The sequence below is a fragment of the Frieseomelitta varia genome, unplaced genomic scaffold, assembly GCF_011392965.1.
Source record: "Frieseomelitta varia isolate USP_RPSP 00005682 unplaced genomic scaffold, Fvar_1.2 scaffold_165, whole genome shotgun sequence".
NCBI classification, from domain to species: Eukaryota; Metazoa; Arthropoda; class Insecta; order Hymenoptera; family Apidae; genus Frieseomelitta; species Frieseomelitta varia.
This window is the reverse complement of record NW_025109361.1, coordinates 902,170-920,510: the sequence shown is the minus strand read 5'-3', so window position 1 is coordinate 920,510 and position 18,341 is coordinate 902,170. Positions and strand designations below refer to the sequence as shown.

The following is an 18,341-nucleotide window of genomic DNA, read 5'->3' as shown; positions in this document are numbered from 1 at the left end:
ACAAAATCACATTTTTTTAAGTTGTGACAAATGACTTCTCTGACAAAGGGGTGCGATATGTATAATATTTCTCTAATAGCTCGTTATCCTCTTAACCTCGATGCAACATTTTACGTTTATTATAATTAGTAATAATAGCTGGTGGATGAATGTTACATCACCTTTCAGTTATGACATGACGATGAATATAATTTATTTAGCTCTTCGCGATGCAAATATTTAATGTCTAATGCATGGCGCAAACCCAAATATCGTTTATCCAGCAGAAGTGCTTCGATACTGTTGGTTAATTCATACATGTCATCGCAAATATAATTTCCTGTTCTGGCCGGACGAATGCTTCTCTGATTCCCCGCGTAAAGACACCGGACTGAATTTTTGCAGTCCATGGCGAGGGAAAGTCGACGATAGAATCGCTTGTGGGAACGAGGTTCTATCTATTTCAGTTCAAACAAAGCGGACAGCTTACGAAAAGGTGGTTCAAAGATGGTTGGCCGAAGCCGCAACGATAGGTTCGTTAGCGGAACGCTGCCAGTGCAAACATGCACACTTTAACCGGCAACGTACGTGCCCGTAATGCGGTGTCAGATTTGAAACGGTGGTTCTCGGTGTTAACTCGAACGTGCAGGTGATGAACTCGGACGTCGAGAACAGCTCGATTTCGAGCTCGAAACTCCTTCTATCGACCTACGCTAGTCTGTGGTGACGAAATCAACGTTCACGTTGTGAACTGAAGCGAGTCTCCATGGAACGAGAGAAACTGCCTTCTTTGAAATTCCTTTCGTCGAAACCTCTTTCAGTTATTTAATTCTCTGACGGGAAGATGTTTCAATGAAAAATCTGGATCCTACGGCTATATAGCATAATGCAAGATTACGGATCGAGGTTGATTCTGCAAACATATTTAACTCGAGATAACGCAGAATCAGATTCGATTTCGAAAATTTTGTGTCTCTTAAGTAAAAAAGAAAAAAAAAGAGAAACCGAGGAATGAAAATTTGATATGAAAATTAACGCTCCAATTTCCGTTCCGGAGGTTGCACATCCGTCATAAAAATTTCAAGAGACCGGTATGAAGATTACCGTGTGCAGGTAGCAGTTGGTTCCTGGCAGAATGAATAGAAATATGTCGCGAACAAGTTGCCCGCGGCTTGCTTAAGAAATGCCTTCCCTCCTTCTTTTCTTATTCTCGTTTTTTTTAATCGTGGCTGTATGACGCCCCGAAGGCTCACGTTCCCCATCTTTATGAGGCGTACGATACGACCCTTAATGCAACACGCGCATGCAGAGGGTAGCATGGCGCAGATGCAGGTGGCCGACCGGCTTAGGTAATGCGGTTTACACCAACCACCTCCGAAATCACCCCTCTGCGTCTTCCACCGACGCTCCCCTTCTTTACGAGCAATTTTGTCTCTTTTTTTTAAAAGCTTCGCATCCACGAATCGTGATAGATTCTTTCTTTCCTTTTTGTAAACTGTTCACCAATTTAATCGCCTCTGTCTGTGACACGCGTTTCCTTCGAATTTGTCCCCTTTAAATCCGTTAACGACGAAACGAAAGTTTCGCAAATCATGGCTGTGATGCGACATTACGATATTACGTCAAAATGATAAATCAAGCTACAGCAGCGCGTTTAAAACCTCGCTTGTTATTGTACTTTACGAGAATTCCCGAGAATTCAACTACGTGATATTAAACGTTACTTTAATCGGCTTTGTGACTGATTGCCGAGAAAAATCAAAAGTTTTAGATCTTCAGTGTTTGCCGATTTGAATCAATAACGATTCGCTCAATCAAACGTTCGTTATACAGTAATATTTCACTTGGAATATATTTATGATTTACTGACAAATTTCAATACACTCAGGATTTCAAGCTACTAGAAGAGACTCTTATCGACGATGTAATAAATAGTAAATGTCTTTATTTTTACACATTTATTATAAGGCTATCGGTTGTCGCGTCTTAGCCAAGATCTGTAATCTCAATAGAGATAAATTTATACGTAAAACGTATTTCGAACGTATTTCTTTTTCTTTTCACCAGCTAAACGATACGATAAAAAAATGTAGTTATATGAAGGAAAACATCAGTGACCTTGAAAAGTCTTTGAAAAAAATGTTCTTATCAGTTATATTGGCCTTTCAGTACCATCCGTGTTAGGTAAAGAATGTTTTACGCATCGTTACAATAAAAAAGTATCTAGATGTAGATACATTTAAATGTATTATGGCCGAGAATATATGTATTTTCAGCGGGACGATGAGTGAAAAATGGTAGCAAAGAGGCGATAATCGCGCGTTAACGAACTCCATAGGGATTGAACGCGTCGAGCTGCGTATCGCTGCTCCGATTTTCTCGTCGATGCGACGGGCGCGAATGGCGCCCTCTACCTCGAATTCTATCGATAAATTCAACGTTGAAAATTCCTTAGAATTTCTCATGGTTATCTCGGCTGCTACGTTCGAACGAACGAACGAAGAAGTTTGCAGAGAGGAGCAAGAGCGGAGAGGGCGGTCGGAGAGAGGGGTAAGTCCAACCCGCGAGAAAGATAAGCGTTATTTATCTTGCATTTGCAAGGAAAAACTTCCACGAACGGCTATCTTTCTTTTTGACGAACGGGCGGGACCGAGCAGCTAGCGAAATCCCTTTCCAGGTGCGAGTCGGTGGCTGTCATTAAAAAGAAACGTTTATCTACCATTTATCAGCTGTCCGGGGGCTAACATTTACCGTCCCGAAAACCAATTCTTGATCCCCTCCTAGGTGGAAATTCACCTTAATGACCCCGTTCTCGCGCAGACCCGGGACGGATTTCAATCTTGGAAATGGCGATCCGTTTGGGTGTCAAGTTCCATAGAGACTTTCTTTTCTCGCGAATGAGGAAAATTTCTGAGAGAGGTGAAGAAGTAACAATGCAAGACACTTTGAACAATATCTACGTAACTTCAAATAAAATAGAAGAACATTTTCAATAGAAGAACAGAACTGTCAAGGCAGATCCGTGACATTGACATCTCACTGACTTCGAAGAAAGTGACCCGAGAGAAATTTCCTACCGTCGTTCCACCCGTGCTTTTTTAACTAATAAATCATTCTCTACCGAAAGTAGAGCTCGCATTATAATTTCGTGCTGCACAACTCGTGCTGTTACAGTGCAATGGTCTCAATTGTCGGAAACTTGTAATTTATCGACACACCGTCGACGCAGTTCTCAGTATTCGAGCGGCAACCGTAACGCTGAAACCAATACGTTTGCCCGCTCAGCTTATACGAAACGAATAATCGGCCAACTCTCAACAAACAGCCGAGCAGCTCTCGTCGCGACGATTACGCGAGGTAATATCCGTCGCGTGTCGAAGGGTTCGCGGCCCTGCGGGAGGTTTAGTGAAATTCTTAGACGACAGCTATTTGCGAGGATTACTCTTCCATGATTCATGAGCGCCGAACGTGAGAAATGTCCGCCGTTCTTATCCGGCACGCCATTTCTCGCGCGGCAGCGCCCGTGCTTTTTCTCCCGAAGCAGCCTGGCTCGAGCCTGTTCTCCAACCCTTTTTCACGCCGAAGAACGTCTTCTCGCGTTACCCTCAATTTACAGCGGGGAATCGCGATTCTCGTCGCCTACCGCCAGCGCCTGGCATCAGTCCACGAGTCTCTGTCCTCCCCCCTCACCCCTTCCTCCCACCCTCCAACCTCTAACCCGCTGGTGGAACCAAGCACGCCAATTCAACGGCGGTTCCGGCCTTATTATTTATTTTCCCCGCGTTTACGGACAGCTCTTTTTCGAGCATCCAGCCTCGGCTCCATGGTTTTATGACCTCGCTGTAATGGGATTATCGGATAATCCGGTAAGCTGTTTTGACGTACCGTCCTTTGGAATATTTCAGCCTTCAGGGACGAGGGTCCGTGCCGCGTATCGTTTCATTCGCCTCGTTTCCGCCACCCGTTCGTCCACCGCCCCCTCCCCCCCCACTCCCCCCACCCCTTTCATGTTGCACAAGCCGCTGCTCTTCTCGTTTTTCGGCGAGAACTGTTTGTCCTGCGTACACACGGATTTATGTACACGCGCGTGGCTCGATTTAAAGAGCCGACCGGAGAAGAGCCGCGGGAAACGAACGTACGGAGGCGACAGCACGCGGAGTCACTTCGACTACGAGTGCACTTGGCAGCGGAGAAGGGAGAGATTAACTGGAAACGGTTTCGTAATTATTTACCGACAACTCGATCGATCACTCACGAGGGAATTTTGTATATTTAACGCGCCAATACTCGATGTGAGATAGAAAAAAAAAAAAAATGGAAGCGAAAGCAAGTCGGGCGCGATGCAGAGCGGCTCACGAAACAAGGGGGGGTACGAACGATGGCGAACGGCGGGTGGATGGGGGAGGAAAGGGCAGGGGGGGGGGAAGGGGGAGATGGCTTATCGTCGGCGAGTAGCAGTAAATCATCGGGCGGCGAAGTGTGTCGGGGCGTCGATCGCGCGGGAAATCGAGCCGGGATAGAAATCTGCGCGCGTAAATAATCGATCTCGATTTCGGAATCGTGGAAACGCTAACAATTGGCCGGTGGTGCCGGTTGCGGCGACGTATCACGCATGGGTAACGCTGGCCCGTTCGCCGGCTCTCGCGCCGACTCGTATTTACAAGCAACATAAATAAATGGAAATTGCTAACCGTTGTAATGCACGGGGACGCCAGCGTTCCTCGTTCGATCTGGCCGTCGCTTTAATTATACTTCGCCAAACTATGTGCGACGAGAGGGGCAAAGAGAAAAAGAGAAAAAGAGAAAAAGAGAGAGAGAGAGAGAGAACGCGCTCGTGTGCAAGCGTTGCAGAACGCGAGACCGGGACGAAACTGTCGACGTATCGGTCGTCGAATCGACGGGAAATACTCGATAAATCGCCCTCGGGAAAGTATTACTTCAAAATAAATGTTACAGGCTAATATCGGCCTGGAACGGGACACACAGCGTAGCCTCGGTAAAATTGAAAAGATATTACGGGCGCGCGCGCTTTTACAGCGACGCTTCAAATTGAAACGTCATGTTTTACTATCGCCAGTCTGCAGCAATAATAAATATTCCGTATGAGCGTTGCGCCACCTCCCACCCTCTCCCCCCTCCCTTGTTCGCCTCTTACTTTCTCCCGCGCTCCCGTACATATGCATGCCGCGTGTTCGTCGGATTTTTTTTTCCTCTTTTTTCTTTTTTACGACAAATCCATGAATGTTTAATCGGCTTACCGATCGTGATCGACGAACCTCTCTGCGAACTGTACCCGTGTCGCTTCGACTTCCGTCCAGCTGGATCACCAGTTTTTTTCGTTCTTTATGCCCTCAGCGTCGCGTTTGTCTCGCGGGAGTTCTTTTTTTTTCTTTTTAGAATAAGACAGAGATGTAAAATTATTGTAAAAAAGGTTGATGCTATTCGATTTCTAATACTCTCGTGAAATATTTCATCGATGTAAAAAAGAAAAAAAAAAAGGAAGAAAAAGGTAATAACTGAATGATTGGTATGTAATGGACGTTATATATCGTGAATTACGAGATCGTAAAAATCCATCGGACAATAAGCTACGATCTCGATACCTTCATCCATTGTAATCACGACGAAAAATACTGTTTCCCTTTATCGACACTTGGAACGAGCAGCCGTAGCACGCGAAGAACATGCCCTCGTTACTAGGGCAAACGTTTCGAGACCGGTGACTCGGTCGTCGCCGGTCGTCGAGAGAATCGTTGGTGCGCAGGTAGCTGAATGACAACGAAATAACGTTGGTTAACGACATCATCTGACAGACTCTATCGGGTGCACTTAATAGAGCCACTCTCCGCATCGTCGGAATCATTGTCACGCGAAGCAACTGCGTCGTAACGGCATCGGTCGTCACTTAAACGATATCACACCGTCTCTGCGCCAGTCTTCGTGTTCAACCGTTACGTTGTGGGTGTGCAGTTATTGTTGTCATTGCGGCCATTATCGCGGATCCACCCCCATCGTGTTTCATTTCGACGGCAAAAATTGCGTTGTACCGCGTGCTTTATTAGTCGTAACTCGCGTCTCTTTTCACCAGCGACGAACTCGACCTGGGCAAGTTGGAGGATATCTTTTGGAAGTGCACGAATTCGCGTGCACTTCGTACGTATGTAATTCGTATTCGCTACGTCACTACGCGGAGTTGTTACTACTGTAACTGTAGACTGTGTGTTCGAGTTAGCGAGGGCTGTAAGGGTTAGAAAAGAGTGAAATTGTGTCAGGCCTTTTTGCAGTCTTGAATATATCTTCGTCGTCGTCGAGGTTTCTTTAAGTCAAAAGCCGCCTGAAGCTACGCGACGTTTGAAAGTTCACAGCGCGGTGGATGGTCGCTTTCGCGGTGGAAACGTGTCACGATTTCGGTATGAATCGAATTAAATGGCAGCCGCGGCTTTTTCATAAATTTCATTCACTCCTCTGTTTGTCACCGCCGCGAGAGGGCTTCACTTTCTTCCTTTTTTTTTTTTTTCTGCGTCGCTGCTATTCACATTTGCTTTTGGCCAGCGACGTGTCATCTTGACAAACTTCGCGGTGATATATTCAACCTTGTAATTTAATAAACGTCGCCGCGTTTCGCGCATACGCGCGTCGCTTCTGCATTTTCGAAACGGTATTCAATTTAATTAACGCGACAGATACACGAGTGTACCTGCAAAATCAAACCATTATCGTGCTTGTACGTAAAATATAATTTCACGTGTTTTGTGGCGATGCGCGTGAAGAGCTTGACGAATAACGCTTCATCAACGTGGACGAAACATGTTTCCTTGAAATATAAGGCCATTGTGACACTATTGATGCACGGTGTTTCATGTTGATCACGTCCAGAAGCTGTTTCTCTTTCAAGCTTGGCTTGTGATCAAGAATGGCCGTCGTTATTGTTTCGAAGGTTTATTGAACTGAACGTTGTTTATTGAACTGTACAGATGGTGCAAACCATCATACTTGCCTAATACTTTCATCATCACCTAGCCGACGCCAGTGAATGCAAGTAATTACAATTCAGACGCAATTAGCCACTTGCGCTGGCAGCTGATTGCGTACCATAACGAGTGGCTAGACGATAGAAATTATTGAGAGGTAATAAATGGATTATTTGTTTTACTTGAATGTACTTAAAACTGAGAAAATATATACAGTTTTAGGACAAAAAATTCTCGACTTTCGTGGCACGTCATTCCAGCGTAAGAGGTTAAGCCTTCGGGAGAGGCCATCACGTCGTTGTAGAAGTCAGCAGGCTGCTTCTAGAAAGAACATTCAAAGTGTATGCACGAACGACAATAGCTGTGACTGATTTTAACCCTAGAACTACTAAAATGGTCAAAATGACTAATTTACAATTTTCTATGTAAATTTCACATATTTACAGCCGTGCATTTTACACTCGAGTGACTTTTAATAAAATATATTAATAGAAGCTTGTATCCTTTGTTGCATTACTTTACGCTTGAATTTCTTTGCTATCGGTGGTTCTAGTGTTAACAGATACAATTTATTACTTTACTCTTTATTACCTCGATCTCCGCTTGCTACGTCAAATAGGCCGATCCTGTTAATCACCGTCGTTGAGAGCAGAGGCTAGCCAGAATCATTCCGCTTTCTCTCTCTCTCTCTCTCTCTCTCTCTCTCTCTCTCTCTCTCTCTCTCTCTCTCTCTCTCTCTTGACAGACGGAAAATTTCCCGAGAAGCCAGAAAACCGGCCGACGAGACAAAAGCGCGGACGGGTCTTTCGGCGCGGCGAGGTCGCAGATAAATTTCCGGCGGTCGGCTGGCAGAGGGTATTAACGCGACGGGTTAGCCGGGGGTCGTTGGTCGTCGCGACTTGCCACCCGCGCTTAGGCTGTGGAGCGCGTACCGGAAGTTTTGATATACATGGGGCCGCTCACGAGACGACGGCAGCAGCTTCACAGAAGCTTCCGCGGTTTGCCTGCTGACTCTGCCGCGCGTCTTATCCGCACGGCAATCCAAACTTTGCTAAGTCAATAGAGGCGGTCCTCGGGTCGGGATGAGAGGCTTCCTCGTCGTGCCTCTTCGATTAGTTTCGTTCCAGAGTCCCCGTTACTCCGCCAGTAGCCCGAACTTTCGCGTCGTCACGGTCGAGAGGTTTGTCTTTCTTTGACTTCGCTCTTCCCACACCCCTCGCGTTTCTTTCGCGTCTACGTCTTCACCTCCCCTTCGCGGCCACGAAATAAGCGTTCCGTGGTCTCGCTCGGTCGCCGCGTGGCGAAGCTTCGCGGTTTGTTATTAGTTTCTCTCCGACTCCCGACACACGTGGCTCCCTCCCCCCCCTCCCCCGCGAGTTTCGATCGAAAAGAGCGGTTTCCCCGGGATCGGTATATACAACGTCGGTAACACTTTGTCCGCTTGCAATTTCAATCCCTTGGAATACGTTTCGGCGTTGTTTTCGTCGTGTTTTACGCGCGACGATCGAGCGACGGCTGAAACAACGGGATGAAAACAATAAGAAGCGAGAAAAAGGGGCCAATCGAGCATTGGAATAAACGGAACACGGAGCGCGGCGGACGGTGAAGGGGGTTTGGAAACGGGGAGCGCGGATCGTTGCAACGAAACAGGTTCTCCTTGGAAATTCAATTAACCAATAAACGCCCGTAGTTACGATTGAAACGCGGCATTAAAAATTTCCATCGGTCTAGCTGGCTCGATCCAGCAGCCGATGAAAAAAAGCGGCTCTCCCCCCCCCCTCCCTCTTCTCCCCTCCCTCAGGTGGAGATCGTAATTCCCGGACAGCAAATATTAACGAAGGTAAATGAATCGAGAGGAGAAACGGAGGCGATGTGGGAGAAGAAGCGTACGACCGCCGGAAAGAGAAAAGGGGAATCGGCCGATCAATCGAATTATTCCCGTTGAAAAAAGGCGTAATTATATAAGAGTGGTCCGAGGCTAAATCGACGGAGACAAAAGGGGGGTTGGGAGAGAGAGGGCAGCTCTCTTCGCCACGTCACGCCGAGTCGCGCCGCTGCTTTCTTTTCCCTTCACGGCCGATGATTAAAGGCGTGTACCTGACAGCGAGACGCGCGCGAAGAATAAAGGAATGATGAAGACGTTCGCTTCGAGGCTGAAAGGAAGGAGGAACACAAGGAACGCGGTTGGGGATCTTACGGGATTTCGCGTAGTCAACGGTGGCATTAATATTGGAAACGTAATAATGAAAATGAAAGAGAACGGGCGGGTAGGGGAGGAGAAGGAGGAGGAGGGCGAAGCGGGGAAGGACGAAGAGGAGAAAACGCGTGTACCGTTTCTTTTTTTTTTTCGCGACACCTATCGCGTCGAGGGGCGAGAGCATGGAGCAAGATAAATGTCTTCCAGTTGTTCATCCTCTTTTATCCTGGCGCTTCTCGCTCATTAACGACCGTCGTTCGTTTCGGTTTAACGACCTTCCGCCAGGCATCCCCTTCTTCTCGCCCTCGGGAGTTGCTCTTCGTTCCCATCGTCACGATGTTTGTCCTCCGTTCCGATGGCCAGTGTCTCCGCATTCGAATTCTTGGGTTTCCTACCAACGAGCAAATTCTCGCTTAAGGGTGATCTCGGTAATCAGCCCGGTAATGCGCTAATGAAACTTCTCCACAGAGGGAAACCTCTGTTCATCTCTTTGTCATCAATCTCGCGTTTTTTTTTTTTTTTTTTTTTGCCGATTAAGCTTATCGGATGTCGAACAAACACCTGTATCGTAGATTTTTCCTTTTTTTTTTTTTGAAGGAAAAGATCGCAGGATTAACAGGCGAAGCGTTCCTGACATCAACCAGACTCGTAGATTTTCCGATCAAACTCCGATCGACTTTGACGATATGGAGCACAGTGAAACTCAATGTAGAACGGAAGACACTGGACTCGTGGGAGTTGATATCGACGTTCGTCCGAGTCGCGTTAGTCGATAGAAACGTTTTTGGATCCGGTGCATCCAATACAGAGGATATCGTGCTTTCTAGGAGATACGTACGTAATAGGTAGTACCAGTACTCGTGGGATCCGATGAGAACGATTTTTTGAATCGCCGGCTATGACGTGAGATGACTTTGGAACGCCTTTGGTTCGACGAAAGCGGAATAACATTCACGTTAGACGTAGACTTTGCACAACCCGGGGTTGAGTATTCCAAAGCTACTGCAGAAACTAGAAGTCGGTAAATCAATCGGGTGAAATCTAGAAAGTTTGGAGTTTCTATTTTCCGAATACGAACGGAAATATCTAAAAAAATCTTTCGAAACTCGTGGCAATCGTAACGGCGAAATCGCGTATTACGGTTCCTGCAGAACTGTTTTTTCCCTCGTTTCCGTTGTCAATTATTACCCACGTCCAACGGTCCTTTGTTCGTTCGTTTTTCCGTACGGACGACATTGGCGGCCGTCCGCGCGAACATCATCGTTTTTCGTTGCACGAACGTGCTGCGTTGTCGAAGGGAAATAAAACACGCTCGTTAGTACGTCAAATAGGTTTTTGCAGTGACCTGGTTAGCTGGCTCGGTAGTACAATCCGCGTTTAATCGTATATAATTGAGCGGCATTTCGCGTTCTTTCACGCAACAGGCGGCGTGCTACGCGTGCGCGACAACGTGCAATCTCATTACAATACCAAAAATCGCTCGTATTTGGTATTCGGGTAAATGGCAATCAGGGAACGGCGGCGAATCAGTGGCCCGATTGAAAAGCGCTCGACGATTTAACCGTTAATTCGTCCAATTCGACTGGCGGGATCGGCCACCCAATATCCATCATTACGGGGCAGGGGGAGGTGGGAGAAATGGGAGGACGCATCGATAAAAATTACGTTTAATGGCCGGCACCGGGACCGGGATTGACATCATTTGCCTCAATTTCGTTAATAGAGGATCACACGCCGATGAATTCGATCGCGTTCGAGTACACTCGGCTTCGTTTCGACAACGAGGCTTCGTTTTGTCCGTCCTTTTCACCCTTCCCACCGTCTCTTTCGCCCCCATCGGTGCGTCCCTACGCCGCGTTCAAAAGAGAGAAAACAAACGCGAAAATTGCTCTCGCCTTGTGACGCTCGCGTTGCGAAAAAAAGGAAAAAAAAAGAAAAAACGTTGACGCCCGGGATCTGCCCGAGCGGTTAAAGTGTCCATACAGCGTCCACTCGACGATTGGCTGAACGTTTTCGCGCGTCGAGTAAATTTTTGAATCGTCGTAACATCGAAACGTCGTTATGGCCGTCATCGTTGAATGATAATTACAACGGACGAAAGAATTCTGATGGAATCGTTCGAATACGACGAACGCAGGAATCAAGTATCAGGAGTGCTGATAAAATGTGGTACAAAATTTCATTTCATTTAAGAATCGGTACAGTCATTTACTTATTTATTTATTCATTCGTCACGGGTAAGAAAAATGCTCATTAGCACAAAAGTGATTCAATTATAAAAATTATAAATGGAATATGAGACTGAGTGAAAAATTACAAGGAGATACTCAGTAATGAGCGTTAATAAATATACGATTATACGGATTATAGAAGCCACAATATGTTATAATTTTAATCTACGATATAATCTAAATGTAAATACATTTAACTAGAATATAGGTTATGTTACAATAAGTTAAATTACTGTCATTAGATGGTGTTTATTAAATTTGAAGAAAACGATATTACTTATAGGTACCAATAATACTTTTCTCAGGAAGCTACTCACTTCGTTTCTCCTCATACGGCTAAGAAGCAGATAAAAGGGAATTTGGAGAGTCGCGCGCTGGAAAGGAACGAAAGCTATGCATATAGATTTACATCGTGGTCGTTCCGTTACACCGCGGAGCTTTATGGTCGTTTCGTTGCTCCCGTAGCTTCGACCGCGACGATTTGTCGATAATGCGTGCAGGGAGACGGAGTATTCTCTTCGGGGAGCGGCGAATCATTGCCCGAACGCCGCGCTGACGACACTTTTCGAACGGTAAAATCGCTTCTGGGCGAGATTTTCCTCGACGGCCGTGCATGTACGTTACATACACTTAGAGCTCGAGTACTTCTCAAAAATATGATGAAACAGTTCTTATCGGAAAGCGCGTAGCTAGAAGAGAAACGTTACACGACTGAAATGTTTCTCCGCCGGATGAAGGCTCACGGCGAGTGTCGGTCGTTGTTTTTAAAATCGTGAAAAAATAATCCGGGTGAAAGGTGCGCTACGAGTGGCGCAAGATCCCGGCTACACCCTCGAAATGTTTTTCTTCCGTACAGCAATGCGGACTCGACTTCCAACTCGCTTTGCATTTTCCATCCACCTTACTTCCTTCGGCGTGACACGAACCTCGCGGCTGTCTCTCTCTCTCTCTGCCGGTTCCTCGAAAACTCTGCGGAAATACTTCACCGGTAGACAGAGGGTAGCACTCTGCGTGGGAGGGAGCGACAGCCGCGGCCACATTATTATCAAACACGGAGAAATTTAGCGGCGTACGCTCGTCGAAACGAAACGAAACGTCTCTTTGAAAGTTTCGTAAAATGCCTTAATCAAACACAGCGCGCAGGGGTTGCAACTGCCCTAACCTTCGATTCGGAGCGCGGGAAACATGGGGCACAAAGGAACGCTCAGGCTGAAAAGCAGAGGCAACAATGATCGGTAGCGTGGCTGGAAAGAGCGAGGCTGGCGGATGCTCGCGGAGCGAGTGACCCTAACCGGTCGCCTCCATTCCGTCAGACAATAGCGGGAACGTTTGGAATTCGAATTTGTCGCAAATGCTGGTTCCATTGCAGCCGGCGCAGCGTGCAGCGCGCCGCTAATACGACCGGCGGGCAGGGCCATGGTTTTTCACGCCGGCTGACCATTCTGCAAAGGCCCGGCGATGTCACGGTCTCGCGGCACACTCGGCTTCGTAAACCGAGTACGATCCGTGGCTCGACCCGACTCCCGCGTGTTTTTTGTCCGTTTTCACGCGAGAACGAATGTATTTTCCGATTCTTCGCGAGCCGTGGCACGCGACGAGCTTTGTCCGTCACCGTGACTTCGTTAAAGCGAAACGATTTTACCGACCGATGTAGCGACAATCTCGTCGACGCATTGTCGGATTTGGTCGACGGGACCTGCCTTCGCGTCCAAGTGTCCAGCGAGTCCCGTGAAACAGCCACCCGTGAAACCGGTTTGTTCGCCGAGGAAAGAATTAGTACGTTTTGTCGGATCCGCGAAACTTTGTTTCCGTATCGAGAGTTGTGTTGGAAACTGACGCCGTTTCTGCTAACAGTAAAAAAAAAAAAGAAAAAACACACAATAGTAAAAACAAACTTGTGCGAAAACACGTACACACACGTGTTCGACAGATAATGGTTTTAAAATTTAACACTAAAACCACCGGAGTGGTCAAAATGACCAATTTATAATTTTCTATGGGAATTTTATACGTTTATAGAAACGTATTTTTAGACACTCGATTTTGACTTTTAATAAAATATATTAACAGAAGTTTGTGTTTTTCATCGTATTACCAATTTCGCCTTGTATCTTACATTTTAATTTCTTTGCCACAAATATTATACTTTGATTGTCGATAGCGTTAAAAACGGATTGTTAGTTTAGAAATATATTTTTGCAAGAAAATATCAAAAACAGTCCAAGAAATGGAACGCGTGTGGACTGACAAAGTTGTAACGAAGGTATTCAGAATCTCGTGGCACTGGCGCCGCGAGCAAACGGATTAGTCTCGTTGCATGTTTTACGCGATAATTGCCTCATAACGCCATCCGCGAAGATATCGGGCGTGGTAAGAGGATTGAAGCGCGCGGTTGAAAGAAAGGCAGGCCGCTTCTTTAGCGCCTGGCGTCGGTGTTTGCGTGGCTAGTGCTGAAAGCGAACCGCCGTTCGGCAAGCCTTTCTCCTCTGGGTATTTTTCTTCGGCGCTGAAGCCGTTTGCAAAACATGCTCCGCCGTGAGCAACGAGGAGAAGCCAAGGAGAGCGCGGAGTAGATAGACGGACGAAACGAGGGATAGAGGAAAAGAAGGCCGGGGGAAATAATTTATTCGAGAGTTCGCGTTCGACACGGTCGCGAGCAGGCGTTGTCGTGGCAGATCTTAAATGAAAATGATTTCCCACGGGAAGAAAAACTCGGGGACGACGGGCCCCGAACGTCGTGTAACGACGGCGAAACGAGAGGGAAGCGAAGAGAGGCGTCTTAGGCTAACTCTCACTCCCCTTTCTCGCCTGTGCCCCCAGACTGCCAAGAGCATCCACTTCGCTGGTCCTCGAAAATACCGGAAACAGGGGAATAGGAATTTCCGGGAATTAACGTTGTTCCTCTTGGTTGCGATGATCGGTGGTAGCGCAACGCCTGAAACAGGGATTACGGGCCACTTGGGCTCGCTTTCCAATTCGTTTTCTTCGATCGACCGGCCGACCGGTGTTTACGTCTGCGCATACATTCTCCCCTCCTCCAGAGTCGGGGAACCGGTTAACGACGATTCGAGAACGACTCGAAACACCGGCGAACGTTCGGATATTTAAATGTCAGATCGCGCTCCGCTTCGCTCCGGTCGGGGAATTCCTGGTGTTTCAAATGTAAATAAAGTGAGAGACCGTGGAACTTGCACGGAGTGGCGGAGAGGCCGGGCGGAGGGGGCTGTTGTTTGTCTTTGCTAATGCACGGTAGACGTTCTACTTTCTAGCCTCGCTACTCCCGTAGGGTAAATCAATGTTTTCGATGAACAGAGCGATCCAACGTCCCGAGTTTAGTAATACCAATTTACCTGCCATTAATATCATGTGTGAATCCGAATACGTTTTGGGATTCAGAAATCGGAACGCTCTCGTTTAACACGTTAAGTGGCGTGTGTCACTCACTGGGTGACTGACAGTAACCATTCCGTTCTGGAAAGGTAGCCACGATGGCAGACTCCGATGAAGCAAATTTAGTACGCACGTATTAAAAATTGAAAAACTTTTTAAGATTACAGGAAAGAATAGTAGCTGAATTATGCAAACAATATATAGCATAATAGCGTAATAGTAATTTTAATAAAATTGGGTTAGGCAATGATGTAGTTTTCCTTTGTAGCCATCACAATGTTACACCTTTTTCTTGCCAGCAGTGCATGTATTTTCTTCGCAACAATTTTGACAAAATTTTCTGACTTGGGATGTAATCGTACTTGCGGAACAAAGTATGCACGGCATTTAACAGGGAAATCCAGTTAAATTCCAGTCTATCCCTCCGATACCAAACTAGGTTAATAAAAGCTCGCGCGATTTTAATTTCAATTTGGAGAACCTGACAAGATGTCGGTTGTTTACACGCAGAGACCAGAGACGCCTCCTCCCGCGACTGCTCCGCCACGGCGTTGGAATACGTATTGCGGAATACGTTCGCGAGGCCGAAAGGGACGAAAGTTTCATCGGGGTTAGTCAGTTCGTCGAGTTTCGCGACGGCACTCGAGAGCACCTCCGGAGCACTCCTCCAGCGAGGCAGCAGCGCGAAAATTCAGGGCTGATTCGTCTCTGCCAGGGTGAAAGGGGGTGAAAGGGGGCGAAAGGGGGCGAAGGAAGGACGGGGCGCCGCCTCCCGGGGCCTATTTGTAAATCAGTTCCCGGTTGCTGGATCCTGATAAACGTCCTCGTTACGCGAAAACGTGCCGGCGACGCGATTATTTAACATCGCGACGCCTGCGAGCAAGCAAGCAACCAGCCAGCCAGCCAGCCAGCCAGCCACCCCCTCCGGAACATTTGTCTCTCAGCCGCTTCCCTCCTCCTGATCCTCGTTCGCCTCGCAGTCCACGAACGCGACGAATCCCGTCGTGTCGCTTGCATTGTACGCGTTAGCCGTACATCTAAATTGCAAATATCCCGGCCGCGAGAGCCCGATCGGAGCCGGAGAACGGCAGCTGGTCCACTGTCTTTTCTGTGTGTTTAACGCTTGTTTTTGCTGGGAAATCAAGCGAGAAAGAGTGGAACAGCGACAGCTGCGGCTCTCGATGGTATCGTGGAACGATACGTCCTTTTTACTGTGAGAAGTGAGTACAAGTAAGGGATTCTGCGATGGAATCCTAGAGGGATATTTAGTCGCGTCGAGTATCTCTTTTACTTTCTTTTTTAAATTAAAGAAATTTCAAGCGTGAGTCAAATTACATGTAAAATAAAAGTAAAGACCGGACTGCGCGTAATCTAACTGCGAGAAGGATACGGACGAAAGTATCTCGCGTCGCGATCGACAAGGTTATCAAAGCGAACGCAACGAAAGCGGGGAACAAAGTCAATGGCAGTAGCACGTAGCGGCGTCGCGCGGAAACTTTTCATTCGCCGGTAGAGCATAAAATGAGCCGCGAGATTCCGCGGTAATGCTCGTGTAATCCGTTTCGATCGTCGCGCGCTCCTTTTAATGGGAAAACTTTCCCCCCCTCCCAACGCTCAGTCACGAGATAACGCGTTCATAATTGAAATCTCGTCCGTTCGTCGGCCTTCCACCGCGGCGGAACATCTGCGAAGAAAACGGCACTCCCTAGTCTGCTTTTAATTTCTTTTCTTTTTTTTCTTTTTTTTTTTTTTTAATCGTTCATACCGGTTTTTACATTCTTTTAAGCGTCCTGCGCTTCATCAGACGCGTCTTTCTCGCGCTGAAATTGCGCGACAGCCACGGCCAGATATCCACTCGTTAAGTCGTCGAGCGAACTTTCTGTACTTTCGTGCTTACGGCTGCTCGCGAGAACGAAAGAGGCGAGAAAGGAACGACGGCGGAAAAAAGAAAGAGGAAGTTGAACGATCGGGGAACTTTATTCGCGCGTGGCCGATAATCCGCCGAATTTAAGTTGTACCCATATTTACCCGTCAGGCAGACTGAGGAGACGCAGACGCTAAAAGTGCACGGCGTTTCAGGGCGGAGAGATCGATCGAAGAGGGGAAGAACACCAACATTGTCGTCATCGCTGGGCCTAATGGAGTGCTGTTGACGCGACGTTGACGACGACATTGAAGGATCGAGGAGAAATTTTCTTCCGTCCAGGTCCGAACGACGTTCCTGTCGATCAAGCAATTAGGTTCCGCGACTTCTCCCTGCTCTCGTTCCACCTCGATCGCCCGTCCCGCTTTTCCTCACGGCAGAAGCTTTTTACTCCGCTGAAAATGCCTTTCCACCGGTCGATGGAACTTTTATCGATATTTACGTCGGACGCTTGATAAAATTCGCTTTCCTCTCACTCTCTCTCTCTCTCTCTCTCTCTCTCTCTCTCTCTTTCTTTCGGAAAATCGTCGACCACCAGCTCCGATGAAAGCTACTACGAAGTTTCTAAAATAATCAAAATTTTACTTGGAATATCTGACATTGTTTAGAGTCGAGGCACTTGAGTTTTAAAAGTGCTTCGTAAACCTGTGATCGTCGTCTGCTTTAAGACTACTATCGACACGAAACACGGCGAAATAATCGGATAAACAACGTTCGTGAAAATTTCATTGTGCAATTCACCGCGAGCGATGTCTGTTCGCGATCGTTCCTGTAATTCTTCATTATCCGTATACGTTTTATTTACACCGTCGGGGAACGATGATCGGGTCGCGTTCGAAAATTGCCGCTCTGTCGGACGTGCAATTGACAGCGGCTTGACAAGAACGTTGAAGGATCGAGAATGGGCGTGACGCGGTGTTTTTGCATCGGCACATTAGCGAACTTTGGCACTGTGACGGGAAGGTCATTCTGGTCAAGAGTCAATCCACTTACAGAAGGAGGTATAAGGATACAACGAAGCAACTTCAGATACTCTATGCTGCTATAATAATCTCCCAAAGTCACGAAACGTCCAAACTAACGAATACGAAACGTACTTTGAAACATACTTTAAACTCTTAGCTGTGAATGGGGAGCACACTTGTCATGAAAAAATGGCAGTTTATGGTGTAATATTAATTATTATTTAATTTTGACTGATATTAATTAAATTGAAGAATAAAATTGTTTATTTTTCAAAAAAAAGAAAAAACTAGTATTACTTTCTCAATTTTACCACGTACTCTGTGTTTTTGACGAGTATAGTCTTCATGCGAGGAAAATAATTACAATTTAAATTAAATTTTGTGTGAAAAATAAAACATGATTGTGAATCTTAGACATATCAGAATATTTTGAGACTAGACTTGACTAATTCCTTTCACATCGTTTCTAAATATTTTGTTCCTATTAATATCAATTAATAATAATTATTATTGTTAATTGATATTAATTAATATTAGATATTTCTGAATATTTTGTGACTAAATTCGGCCAGTTCTTTCTACATTATCTCTAAATATTTTATTGTTATTAATATTAATCAAGTTAAACAATAAAATTGCTCATATGAAAAAAAAAGAATAGTATTATTTCCTCATAATTTAATT

The 18,341-nt window shown here is 46.4% G+C and overlaps 1 protein-coding gene across 1 annotated transcript in view; it reads left to right on the top strand.

Moving 5' to 3' along the window:
* LOC122538497 (farnesol dehydrogenase-like) overlaps positions 1-16,922 on the top strand; it is a 31,172-nt gene extending 14,250 nt beyond the window's left edge. Inside the window, exon 8 of the mRNA XM_043672634.1 lies at positions 16,848-16,922. Within this exon, the coding sequence (XP_043528569.1) occupies positions 16,848-16,907 (60 nt within the window). The 3' untranslated portion in view covers positions 16,908-16,922. The remainder of the gene's footprint in view (positions 1-16,847) is intronic.
* Positions 16,923-18,341: the final 1,419 nt, after the last annotated feature.